Below are 14,261 nucleotides of genomic sequence, written 5' to 3' on the forward strand. Positions count from 1 at the left end.
AAAAAAAAATACCTTCATTTTTGTCTGGCGATGATGAACCTAAGGCACAGAACAACAACTCAGTATGCGGCTTATGTTTTTTAAATTAGCTTTGACCATTGCCATTGGTCAACGAATGTATGCTAAGCATATGGCCTATCAAGTATTATTGATAAATGAGCAATACATACGCTGAGATTGAGAGACCACTTTCGTTCGACTACGTCCTCTAGAATCTGTCTTTGAATTTCCAATTCCAACAGACGGTGTTGAAAGCTTTGTTCGTATACGACCTATAAAGTAAAAATGACATTAAGAAAATGGTCTTCATTATGAATAGAGATGTCATAGTGTTAATGAATGTTTTATTATGTTACTATAGTTGAAAACTGAAGATTTACATACCGGAAAACTCAATCATCCAAACCTCACTTGAAAAAACCCAACTCATAGTAGAAAATTAAATACCGCGCTAGATTTAACTGCAAGTTAAGAAACACAAACACTTTTCTTTCTGACTGTAAGTACTTCAATAAAGAATTATTTAGAATTTAAACTAGCTCATCTTCATCAACACCAAATTAGATAACTCTAGTTTTCTCCAGAAATACACTGATTTTATATTTTTAAATGTAAAGCTTATGAAGTAAGAGTCAAGGAAAATATTTCACAATTTAGGAGGAGAGAAGTACCTAATGTAACAAATATCATACTCTACTCATTACTACTTGAAGGCTGTAATTTTACTAACTTTCCATTTTCGTCCTCCAGGTAACAAAGCCAACCCTGGCTCTCTTTTGAACAGGCCACTAAGGATTCTTGCCAACAATTCTGAGCAGCACTGCTCCGTTTTTTTAGAGACCTGCAATCTAATTTCTCTGTACATCAGGATACCACTATACTCATGCCTATGAATGTGGACACAAAAGTAATTCTTTATACTTTAAAGCACTTTCCATACAAGGTTCTCAAAGAACTTTGCAAAGACTAATGAATAAGTCTCAACATCCATGTGAGGTAGAGAAATACTACCCTTGTTTTACGAAAGGAAGAACTGAGACACAGATTTTAAGGACTTGTCTGAAATTACTCAGGAAGTCTATGGCAGAACCCAAATAGAATTCATCTCTCTCCAGACTGCCAACTGATAAGATCATCTTTTGTCTGACAAGATCGCTATTCCTCAATGTTTAGACAATGCAATGAAATTACAAAAGAAGGGAGGATTCCAGCAGTATGAATGATAGTTAATAGGCAGATTACTCTTAAAAGTGAATAGCCAGAGTTCTGCATACAGTCCTAAACCAATCTGAGAGCCCCACACAAAAACAATACCTAGAACAGCGAGTTGGACACAATTTTGGAAGGTTGCAAGAAGAAACTGCTTGAGAAGTGACGCTCTAGCGCAACAATTAATTCAATTTAAGACTGCGTTAACTTTAATAAAAAAGTTTTGCAGACATATACGGTCAATCCTTGACCCAGAAGAATTAGGCACACAGGCTCATTATATCTAGTTTCCAGCCCCTTCAGGATTTCAAGACCAGCCAAGTTAATATTATTCATCCAAGTAGAGGGAACAGTCCACAGAAGAAAGTCTGTGGGAAGAGAGCCAGGATAAAGGAGGTTATTCACTTAGCTACTAGAAAGCAATGTATTACCATTACTGGTTAAATTGATTGGGACAAACTCTACCCTCTGTCACCCCATGCATTGCCAATATTTTCCCCACTAATCGTAATGAGGTTTCAGGCACGTAACTGTGTACAGAATCTGGCCCAAAGCGTTTAGGAATATAGTGCGCCACCAATTTGGTTGATGCTGAATTATCACTAAAGGCCTGATTTAATTTCCAATAAAGTAAAAAACAAAATCTGTTTGAATGTTATGAGGCAAGCATACTGATTGATTCTCTGGTGCTAGCGTAGAAAGGTTTTAACAATACATTTTATAATGTTCTTCCACATTTCAAATAGATAATTAATAATAGCACCTGCTTCCTGAGAGTGTGAGCACATCTGATCAACAGATGAGTTTTTCCTAATTAGTTTATAATTTAAAAGATAAAAACATAATACTCCTGTAATTTTATAGTAAAATGTTAAGCAATGACATTTTTATTGAAAATGATTGCCTGAGAACCAAAATCATAAAGCAAAAGAATTAACAAAAATACTACTTCAATAATCAAATATTAGATGCGTAAGCCAAATGGAATGACGCCCCCAACCACCACAATGGGCTAATTCTACTTCTAGAACATAGTTTGTATAAATGAAAACATGAAGATGAAGTATTTGCTGTTCTAACAAAAGATTAATTTTTCTTACCATCTTCAGAAGCTGTTCCTAAACAGAAAAAATAATAAAACAATGATATTCCAAACAGCACTATTCTTTGATTCAATTCCTTTTAATGTGAGACTACTTATATGAAATTAGAGTACCTTGACAAAATATGTTTATTATGTAAGAACGGATCTTAACCTCTGCTCTCTTGCATTGCAACTTCATCCTTAAACTACAGTGGAAGGCCAAAGGCTACATTGTGAGCTGATTGTAGAAATACACAATGCACTGCTGGACCCCAAACTTTCTTTGAAAAACCATGGAATATCAAAGAAAAATGGACGTTTTCATCATGCACATGAGTTAAGTAGCATGTCAAGAACAGACTTTGTTACCAAGCGTACTACCACAACCAACTGCTAAGGAAATTAGGTGACAGATGCACATGGTGCACATTTGCATATAGAATTCCAATACAAGCTCCAGGTTGAAGTAAGCAATACAGACCCAGTGCATTAAACACTAGGCAGAGAGAAGCTGATGGAAGATGTTAGAAAGGAGGATTCATTCAAACAAAGTTCAAACTGATGCCTTAAAAAATGTACACCCCTTTTAGACTAAGTCCTGCTTTGAAAAGTGAGCTGTGAGAAAAACAAGGTTACTGAAAATGGGTCACAGTTGGAGTGTTTATGCTAGTTTAATGAGGCGAAGTATGCACATACATGACAGTTATGACAAAATCTGAGGTAAAACACACATCAGTGTTCTGAAAACCAAAGAGTGGGAAGAGGAGAAAAGCTGCCCAAGCACCGTTTCTCCACCCCACACTGAGGTTCCCTTGAAACCATGGTCTGTGGGTTCTGGGTGAATATATTCGGGAAGTGACAGGATTTGTAAAATATTCCCACTATTGGTTGGTAATGTTTTTCTAATCCAATGCTGTTTCTGAATTCTGAAAAAAGAACAGGAGTACCTGTGGCACCTTAAAGACTAACAAATTTACAGACTAACACGGCTGCTACTCTGAAATCTGAATTCTGAGATGACTGTAGTAATCAAAAGCCATTCAGCATCTTCACCTCATCTAGAGGTTGTGGGAGGTTAACCTCTCTGTAAACCTTGCTATAACTGTGCACACTTTTGCCTCTTCTATTCATAGAATATCAGGGTTGGAAGGGACCTCGGGAGGTCATCTAGTCCAACTCCCTGCTCAAAGCAAGACCAATCCCCAGACAGATTTTTGCCCCAGATCCCTAAGTGGTCCTCTCAAGGACTGAACTCACATTTCTAGACTGAGCTACTCTATACACTTTATTTACAGCAGGATCACCACTGAAGCCTCAGAAGCTCCAGCTAGTGCAGACTGCAACACTCCTGTCTTTTAAAGTGCCACCCTATCCTAATAATGACTTTTTAAAAAACGCATTGCAAGAGTGTCTCTCAGTTTTCCAAATCAAGTTTTTCCAGTTTGCATATAAAATATATATTTTTTAAAACTGCCAGTGTTGCAAATTCATCCTGGACTCTTATCAAGTTGTGTTTATTCTATCTTGCACACCATCAGAAGTAACAGAAGTCCTGAAGAGCAAACTACGTCCTCAGTTATATCTGCGTAGTCCCATTCTCTTCCAGACACCTTTGAAAATCCACTGAAGACCACAGGGTTGCACATGTCTACCTGAGAGCAGAACTTGGCTTGCAGAGCCATATTACTTGTGATGATACACAAAATGGAACAAAAAAACAAAAAAACAAAAAAACAGCTTGACCACAAAAGTTCAAGGTGAATTTGGGATGCTGCTAATTATAAAAGTGATATGCAACCTAATCAATTTTTGATTTGGAAATCAGAGAAAAGAATACAGAACTGTACATTGCTGTTCGATAGGGCAGATAAATACCTTATGGAATTTGGGCTGCTATAAGCAAAAAGTGACAGTCACTTACCTGTAAACTGGAGTTTAAGAGGGCTCTGCATATTTCCAATTACCACCTTGTGGTAGCAGCCTTTTTTAGCTGTATCAGCTAGAGTGCTCTCGCATTCCCCCGCCACTTGGTGTCCCAAAGCACTGAGGGCAAGGCTATAAAGAGGACAGAGCACCCTTTGCTCCTGAGTTCCTTCCACCATACAGCCAGAGAACATAATTACAAGAACTCTGACAGAGAGGGGAAAGAGGGTGGGAACTGTGAAAATGCAGAGCCATCTCAAAGAACTCCAGTGACAGGTAAGTAACCTTCATTTCTTCTTTGAGTAGCTCCGCATATTCCAACTTATAGGATAGATTGATAAGCAGTGCTGATACTGACCTGGAGATGGGAACAGAGTCCTAGTTGAATAAAGACTGAAGTATTGCCTTGCCAAACGCAGCATGCGCTCTAGAAACTAAATTCAGAGGACAATGCTGGGTGAAGGTGTGTAAAATATCTGGGTTGCAGCTCTGAAGAGCTCAGCAACTGGCACCAGCCTCAGACAAGCAAAGGAAGTAGCCACAGCTCTAGTAGAATGTGATCTGATTGAAGCAGGCACAGGAACTCTCACTAGCATATAACTCAAAGTTACAGAAGCTTGATCCACTGTGAAATAGTCTGGGAAGAACCCATAATGCCTCATATTATTCTTGGCATATGAGAACAACAGGCTAGAAGTTTTAAATGTGGAAATCAGCTACCACCTTATGTAAGAACTAAGGATCATGTCTAAAGACTACCTTTTCCTTCTGAAACTAAGTAAAAGATGGATCAGCCATGAGTGCATTCAGTTCACTCACTCTACTGGCTGATGTAATGGCAATAATTAAAGCAGTTTTCAGGAATAAATGATGCAACAAACACTTCAGCTATGGGCTCAAACAGATATTTCATCAAAGTGGTGAAGACCAAACTGAGGTCCCAAGAAGGGACGTGATTCTTAGCAGAAGGATACGCATTTGACAAACCTTTCATAACCTTTTTACCTGAAGCATGAACAAACAGCAATCTATCATCAACCTGAATATGATATGTGGAGATGGACGCCAAAGGAACCTTTATTAGGGTGACCAGATGTCCAGATTTTATAGGGACAGTCCTGATTTTTGGGTCTTTTTCTTATATAGACTCCTATAACCCTCCACCCCCGTCCCGATTTTTCACATTTGCTGTCTGGTCACCCTAACCTTTATCAATGAATTAGATAGGATCAGGCTTCTTCTGCATCCACGCCTGAAATATAGACCATTTTGGACAGTCAGTTTCTAGTGGATTGTTTCTTGGATTTAACCAGTATATCCTGCACAGATGAAGAACACGACTGCTCAAGTGCAGACAGAGTCGACTCATGCCATCAGATGAAGGGTCTGTAGGTCTGGGTGAAAAATCCTGCTCCCCTTCTTGCACAGAAGATCTGGAGACAAACTTCGCCGGACAGCTGAAGGTCTGTGAACCACTGCAGACGTGCCAAGCCAGGGCAATGAGTATTATTCCTTGGTCTGTCCAGATGTATCTTCCTTGCCACCTTTTGCATCAAGGGAAAAGGAGGGATGGCATACATCAAACCCTTCCCTCAGTGCAGAAAAAAAGCGCTCAAGACAGACTATCCCTACTTGCTCTGGAACCGAAAAGATGACACTTTTTATGTTGAAACTTGTCATGAACAGGTCCACAATTGGTTGCTGCCATCTGGAAAAAACAGTCTGAACTAACTGGTCCTTCAGGGAGGCATTCTTACTGAGGCAATATGCAACTACAGTCAAGTCTCGATTTACATGGTATTTTCTTTGAACGGTTTCAGTTATGCACAGTCAAGTAATTGTGACCCTTTATATTTGTACACGGTAGGGATTCTCTTTTACATGGTGGAGCGCTGTCGCCAAGATGCACAAATCAGGGGCGTAGCCAGGACCCTACACTTGGCGGGGGTGGGCAATGATGGGAGTTGGGGAGGAAAGGCAGGAGGAATGGGGTGCCTCTCCCCACTCCCTCCAGCCAGCCTCACGGGGGGCACAGAAATACTGGCCAGGGGCCCCAGGAGTGGGGTCGAGGCGCAGGAGCTTGCACCACTCCGCCCACCTGGCACTCCTGCTGGGGAGCGGGGTTGGGAACTTGCCCCACTCTGCCTGCCCGGAGCTCCAGCTGGGGAGCAGGGTCAGGGGCCTTACCCCCACTCTACCCACCTGGCCTTCCAGCCGGGGAGCGGGCAAGCCTCCGTGCCCTGACCCTGCTCCCCGGCAGGAGCATCGGGGGCGGGGGGCATGGAGCGGAGCAAGCCCCTGACCCTCAGCAGGAGCCCTGGGAGGGCGGAGCAAAGCGAGCCCCCAACCTCGCTCCCCATCTGCAGCACTGGAAGGAGCAGGGCGAGCCCTGGACCCCGCTCCTCAGCTGGAGCGCTGGACGGGCAGGAGGAGTGGGGTGAGCCCCTGATCCCACTCTCTCGCAGGAGCGCCAGGCGGTTGGACAGAGCGGTGCAAGCCCCTGCGCTCCAACTCCCTGCTGCGGGTGCATGCATGGGTGGCCTCTTGCCAGAGTGTCCATGGCCCCCCGCACGGCTGGCTAGAGGAGGTGAGTGGAGGCGGCCCCAATCCTTCTTGCTTCCCCTCCCCCATCCCGTTATTGCCCACCCACCTGAAGTCAGGGCCCACCCCACTGCGCCACACTCCCCGGCCTCCCCAGATGAACCCTCAGAGTTCTGACTTCAACAACATGATGATAATGCTGATACTGTATCAAGTTCATCTTTACCATGAATAAAGGTTAGTACCTGTACTGTAGTAAGTTTGAATGTCATTAATTTTTTTTTAATAAAACCTGTAGTATTATACTGTATTGTATAAATTAGGAAGATCATCTTGTAAGCCTGGAACCTAAACTCATAGACCCTTAGAATCTTTTTTTTTTTTTTAAACACGATTTCTATTTGCACGGTGTTTTTTTAAGAACATAACCACAGTTAAATCGAGGCCTGACTGTACAGTGTCTTCCCCGGCCAAATGTACTGTTACATAAACGTCTTGGTGGATACACCAATTCCATAGCTTTATCGCCCATGAAAAAGGGGTGGAGTGAGCACCCACCTGTTCGACGATATAATACACTGCTGACATTTTGTCCACTACTACTTGCATGACCTTCCCTTGAAAGTGAGGGAGGAACAATCTTAGGGTCAGGTGAACAGCTTTTAGTTCCAGTACGTTGATGTACAAAATTCTTTCCTGAGAAGACAAACATCCTTAAACCATTAAGTGGTTCAAGTGGCCCTTCAACCTTTGGATGATGCATATAAAATCACTGTCTGGGGTGGATCTGAGAGATTGAACTGCACACCTTTGAGCTCATTGGTCCTGTCTGGCTACCAGTCTAGTGAGGTTATTATGTTCTGGGGCATCATGAGCAATGTGCAATATCATCTGCATAGATGAATTTATGGGATTATGTGACCATAATGTCACTGGTATAGAGACTGAAGGTGCTAAAACAGGTGCTAAAACAGATCCTTGTGGGATGCCACTGTTCAGTCTCTGTGATTTGCTAGCAGATTCACCAACATGTACAGTGAATCTTCTATTACTCGGCATCTTGATGAGAGTATTGATGATTATCATTAGCTTTCCCATGCCAATTTCAGCCAGAGACCTTTGAGACATACAGTATCATATGCAGAAGAAAGGTCAATTGATGCTGCCACTGTTTTTAATTTTAACTGCTAGATTTCACAGATTCTATGTCGCTGGTTAAGACCAGTACCCGGCCCAGTTTCTTGAGGAATTCTGCCTATATTCTGTCCATTCCTACTGCTTTCCTGGGCCTAGTGTTGAAGAGGCCCTTGTCCGTTTCATCTACTGTAAAGGGGCAAAAAGGGGTGAATACAACTGGCACAACTTTATTGAGCAGTAAAGTTTTTGTGGACTTGCTGCCTTATGTTTTTATCCACTGGCACACAGGTGCTGGCAATCAACTATGCAGCAATGCACCTGCACTTACTTGAGGTGGTTTGCAAGCTTCTGGAGCTACCCTGCCTAATCTCTCAAATTCATAACTGGGGATGAAGGTGAGGATCCAGGAACTGAAGGCACATGTCTCCCCTCTTGTGTGCCATGCACTTCAAAGCCAGATCCAAGACATGCTCCAGAGGTAGAGGGTGGAATAGGGCCATCACTGTAGCGGAAGTCTTCGGAACCAAGGAGGTGGCTGGGGTCAAGACAGGAGCAAGGTCTGCTGTGACACCGAATCCGATGGTCCACATGGGCTCATCTCCCTCACTGCTGTGACTGGGGATGGGGCTGATCTCCACTTAGGAGCCATAACAGTGTTATCTGAAATAAGCATAACCAATAACACTGATACATGGGAACTGGCACTGCTAACACTGGCAGTCTTGCTCCTATGCTGCTTTTTCCTTGGTGCCACAGCATCTCAGGCTGATGGTCCTTGTTCACAGGTACCACTCATGTCCATCTTCTAGGATCTGGAAGAGGTAGTTGGAGCCAGTTCTGCAGCTGTGGAGGCCCAGTCAGAGTTAGACAATTGTAAGGCATGAGATACTGCACTGGTGAGGGTGGCCAGGCTGGTTCTTGACATTTTCTCTATAACCGAGGTGGAGGGATGTGATCACACAGGCCTTGATTTGGACACGTATGTCCCTGGAGGTTTGAAGGGGAGAGGCACAGGAACCAAGTCCAGCCCTCTCAGAGGATGTGGCTTTTTGGAACCCTGCAGTCTGCCAGAGCCACCCAGAGACCACCAGCGCAGAGGTTGGTAGTCCCTGGAAGCAAAGTCTAACCTTAAGAGGGTCTAACCTTAAAGGGTCTCCTTAAAGCAGAAGTTGGAGACAAATCTCCCCATCCTGGAGGGCTCTGAGGGTGAGGGTCAGGCAAATCAAACACCCAGATGTCAAGAGGCCTTCACATAGACACTTTAGGAACATGTCTTCTGATACCAGGAAAATGGCTGGACAGGAAGCGCATCTCTTAAATCAGGTTCCTTTTGCTTCCTCGATTCCACCATTCCTCAGAACTGGGGAAGTACCCTAACTGCTAGTAGGTAACCGAAAGCTGACACTAATTTTGAAGAGAAAACTCTTGGCTTCAAGGAACTGGAGAATTCACATCCGTCCTGGCATGTGATTGGAAGGAACAGAGGTGAGAAGGGCACTCCAACCCTTTTATAGCCTCCATCTTTAGTGCATCAGGATGCCAACTGGAGGGGTGAAAGAGCACTCTAGCTCAGGAGTGGCCAACCTGTGGCTCCGGAGCCACATGCAGCTCTTCAGAAGTTAATATGCGGCTCCTTGTACAGGCACTGACTCCGGGGCCGGAGATACAGGCGCCAACTTTCCAATGTGCTCACTGCTCAACCCCTGGCTCTGCCACAGGCCCTGCCCGCATTCCACCCCTTCCCGCCCCCTCGCCTGAGCCTACTATTCCCTCATTCCTCCCCCTCCCGCCCAGAGCCCCCCTGCACACCACAAAACAGCTGATCAGAAGGTGCGAGGAGGGAGGAGGAAGCGCTGATCGGCGGAGCTGCTGATGTGCAGGAGGTACTGGGAGCCAGGGGGTGAGCTGATGGGGGGCTGCTGGCTCTTTGGCAATGTACATTGGTAAATTCTGGCTCCTTCTCCAGCTCAGCGTGGCCAACTCTGCTCTAGCTGATACTCCTGCAAGCGGATTCTACCGCAAGGCAACACAAATGGGTGCAACACCCATAAATGGGAATATGCAAAGCCACTTGAAGAACGTCACTTGCACTCCATGATCTTTACTGGCTTACAATTAGCTGCAAAGTGCAATTCACCATGCTGGTTATCCATAATTCTTCAAATGGTTTGGGATTCTGGTATTTTAAAAATCTCTTCTCCTGTGTGCCACCTAACTGCATTTTCAATGGAGACCTTGGTTCTGGAATTCAATCCTTCCTGAGGTCTGCTAGACTCTGATGGCCTTTACGATGTGGTTCAGAATGAGTGTGTATTTAATATTATTATTTGCTCATCTGACTCAATAATGGATGAAAAGATAGGGATGATGGTAGGGAATGGTGCCTGCTTTGACAACAGTAGCTATAGTTCTTCATTTTCTAAACACCGGGATATAGTTACAATACATGTGAAACATTTATATAGATTTCAGCATCTTTCAAACCAACATGGCCAATGGTAATATCCTTGAGCAAATATCAAACTCAGCTATTACGGCAAGGCAGGAAGCAGATAAAGCACTAGTTATAGCTACTTATTGGAAGCATCTAGCGGTCGCATAGTAACAATTGCTAGAGGAATGCTGCTTCTCAGAAGGCCTTTTCAATTATGACAGGAGATATAGCTGACAACTAGCTAAAGATTGTTTAATATACAGCTAGAACAAATACTAAAATGCTATTTGAGGGAAAGTCTATAAATCTTTAAAACATTCTGTTAAACATGCTGGAGGCTATGTAATCCATGAATGTCGGCCTAATCAGCAATAATTATTTTTAAAAATAATTAAACTGATTAAAATTAACAGTGTCTTGTTTAATGTCCCCGAATGTGACTATTTTAAAATCTAGGTTCTTACAAGAGCACTTTTTACATAATACATCTAATTTTTAAAAGATCTAAAATATTTTACAATAATTTTCTGTTCCCTTATTGATGTTTATAAAGGTCTTCCCGCAAAAAAGAAACTGACTGACAATACAGGAGAAATTGTGAAGCCCCTGAACCTCTGAAACACAAGGTACTGCCAAATACACAAACTTTTCACAGTAGCATATACAAAACTTTCAAGATTTAGTTTTCAAGTTGATGGTACCCTAGCTGGCAAAGTTGGCGTCTAAATAAAGAAGAAGGACAAAAACTTCTATTTATAATATGATTGGTCATTATGGAAATAACATCAGATTTAAGATAAATGAAGTTTCTTTTAAAGCTGGACACCTGACATCCATAACGTCAAGATATATTGACAAATACAGTAATAATACAAAAGACAACCACTTTAAGACTAAAATTAGTATACAGAGGGGTTAATGAAGACATTTTACATATTGATCAATAGAGGTGTGTAGTACAAACATCAAGTACTTTACATGAAATGTAATTTCAAAAGATGTTTTAATAGGATTAGAAGAGGGCAGACAAAACAAGTTCTTACCATCCATCTTGTCAGAAGTATCCTCTTTGTTGAAAGAGCAAGCAAAGAAACAGGGAAAACTTAGTGTGTTAGAATAAAGACATTCATAACAGAGTCATAAAACATTAATTAAAGAAACTATATTAATAGTAAACACTGAAGACATTTGTAGATCAAATTCATTTGTGTAAACTCTAGAAAAGTTAGTGGTTCCCAACCTAATGTATGCAAAAATATAAGATAGGGTACAAGATCCCCCAAAAAAGATGTGGAACCTATTTGCATTATCTAGATTTGAGCAAACCCTGGAAGCAAAGGTTATGAACTTTTTCAGGATACATCAATTGCTTTGTGCTCAACAGTCAATGAGAATTCAAATTAACATATATTTATAGTGTTACTGAACCACTATGACCCCACTTCTGAAATTCTGCCACTTAACTTGAAACCTCAGAGGGGGAGACAGTAGACATTTAAGAAAAAACAAACAGGACAGCACAATAAAAGCAGAAAAAAAGGAAGGGCAACTAGTACGTACAGCTTGCAGCAATTAAAGATTTTTCTATTCATTTGGCATGGAGTGTGTATTGCAAGAAAAGGAGCACAAAGATTTTGAGTATAATATAAGCAAAATAAAGGCTGAGTACCACTACAATACTTACTAGTGCAGTGTTTCTCAAATGCGGCCACAGGGGTTTTTCCTCCAGCCACAACAGCCTCTTGTGCAGAGGTGGGGGAGGGGCAAAGCAGTGGCCCCTCCCTGAAGCACTCAAGAGCGGGCTTCAGCCCCCGCCTCCCCGCCCCTCCACAGTTCAGCCAGAGGCTTGGGCAACAGGCTATAGTTCACCCTCACGCAGCGGCAGCCACAGGACTCTGGCAGCAGGCTTCAGCTGCAGGCCTCCTAAGGTGGGCTTCAGCGCCTTGCCTCCCGCCAACTTCAGTGCTTTGGGTTTCAGTCTCCCCACAGTAGCAGGGCTCTGCCTGTGGGCTCAGGGCTTCAGCCCACCGCTGACTCCAGCCATGGGGCTCTAGCTCTGGGCTTCTGCAGGGCTGGCCTTACTGGTTGGTGGGGTCCAGAGGCAAGAAGTGGGAGCCTGGGGTCTGAGACCATGGAAGGGAGCTCGAGGCAATGGGGGGGAAGCAGTGGGGCCCGGGGAGGCAGCGGGGGCCAGGGGCACCAAAATATAACTGTACATTATTTTTACTATTGAGTCTACAAAAAACCCTGCATGAATCAATTATAATGACCTGGACACGTAAATATGCATATTTGTTTGTTTTTCCTAAAGTAACTAAGTATTTTGGGAAAAAAATTGTCAGAGCGGCCACCAACCAGAGTTGGTGGCTGCACTCTGAGGCTGCCAAAAAATTTGTTGAGAACCCCTGTACTAGTGAGATATGTATAATCCGCTGAATGTTGCTTATAAGGATGCTAGTAATTTCAGGCCTCGAAGCAGAACTAACCTTAAAATGGCTAAAGTCTGGCAGAGAATATCTTCCTGATTCAATAGCTACAAAAACAAATAAGTTCTAATGCAGTAACAGCACAGGGGAGATCCTTTTTCATCAATAATAAACGAGCAATGACAGGCAGAGGTAACTAATGACCTGCATGCTCCAATAAGTTGGTCCTGATTTCTACAGCTACTTTAAATTAAAAAAAAAAGTTTATAATTAAATATGAACACGAATAACACTGGCCCTGGTATTTATTTTGATATTAAACTCTCCACATGGAAAGATATGGAAACCAAACTGGAAGCAAGATAAGCACATTTGTAGGACATTTCTGGTAAGATGCTCAGCAATGAAATAATTAACAAATTTGTCCATTTAAACAGTCATTTTAGGTTTCAACAACCCCATTGGGATGAAAGGGACAAAAGGGACAGTTTACTCAGTACTGTTTCATGCTGCCAGCACATTCTGGGATGCTACACTGCTTCAGTTACCCTGAAAAATATAAACTGAGTGCATCTTCTTAACTAAGAGTACTAGATCATTTATTTTTAAGAGCTGAGACTCTGGGGCACCTTTCTGCAAGGTAGATTCTATGATGAATCCACAGCCAACAAATATATGGGTCCCAGACCACACATCCTTAGCAGGGGCAGGCACATACCACCCACTGTTGCAATAGTTTACATAAGATTCAGAATTCTGAATCTTGAGAAATTCTTATCAGTCATGCTGCAAGCACAGACCCAGAAATGGTCATTTCTGGAAAAACATTTTATTTTAAGAGGTTATTGTAAAAAAAAGCAGGATGAAATAAATTTATAACATTAAAAAGTAGACAGTATTCTCTTAATATTTTACAGAAGCATAGAAAAGGGGACTTCAAGAGGCTATCAAATCCTTCCTCTGCACTGAGGAAGGCCTAAGTAAACCTAGACCATCCCTGAACTATCTGTTCTTATAAACCTCCAAAGGCAGTGCTTCCACAACCACCCTTGGAAACCTAATTCCAGGGTTTAACTTCCTTATACAGTACATCTACACAGCAACTAGACGCCCAGGACTGGACCTTGCTAGCTGACTCAGGCTCATGGGGCTCAAGATGCAGAGCTATTTAATTGCTGTGTGGACAGTCAGGCTTGGGCTGGACCCTGTGGTGTGGGAGGGTCCCAGAGCTCTTAAGTGTAGTACTCTGCACTTGTCTTTACATAATTTCATCTCTTGATTTTAGGCCAATTCTCTAATTTGTCAAGGTTATTTTGCATTCTATCCCTTTCCTTCAAAGTGCTTGCAACCCCTCCCAGCCTCGTATCACCTGCAAATTTTATAAGCACACACTCCACAACATTATTGCAGTCATTAATGAAAATATTGAATAGGACCAGACCCAGGACTATGCCTGTGGGACACCACTAGATACGCCCACTCCAATTTGACTGAAAACCATTAAGAA

At 42.7% G+C, this 14,261-nt stretch overlaps 1 protein-coding gene across 32 annotated transcripts in view; it reads right to left on the minus strand.

The window, feature by feature from the left end:
* CLASP2 (cytoplasmic linker associated protein 2) overlaps window positions 1-14,261 on the minus strand; it is a 280,902-nt gene that overhangs the window by 92,208 nt on the left and 174,433 nt on the right. For 12 of the 32 annotated variants that reach the window (XM_039523734.1, XM_039523712.1, XM_039523713.1 and 9 more), the window contains 4 exons: window positions 11,372-11,395; window positions 2,310-2,327; window positions 171-272; window positions 13-39 (listed from right to left, as the gene is read on the minus strand). In XM_039523734.1, coding sequence (XP_039379668.1) covers window positions 13-39; window positions 171-272; window positions 2,310-2,327; window positions 11,372-11,395 — 171 coding nt within the window. The remainder of the gene's footprint in view (window positions 1-12; window positions 40-170; window positions 273-2,309; window positions 2,328-11,371; window positions 11,396-14,261) is intronic. The other 20 variants (XM_039523715.1, XM_039523741.1, XM_039523724.1 and 17 more) reach the window with 3 other exon arrangements.

The sequence above is a fragment of the Mauremys reevesii genome, linkage group 2 (genome assembly GCF_016161935.1).
Source record: "Mauremys reevesii isolate NIE-2019 linkage group 2, ASM1616193v1, whole genome shotgun sequence".
NCBI classification, from domain to species: Eukaryota; Metazoa; Chordata; order Testudines; family Geoemydidae; genus Mauremys; species Mauremys reevesii.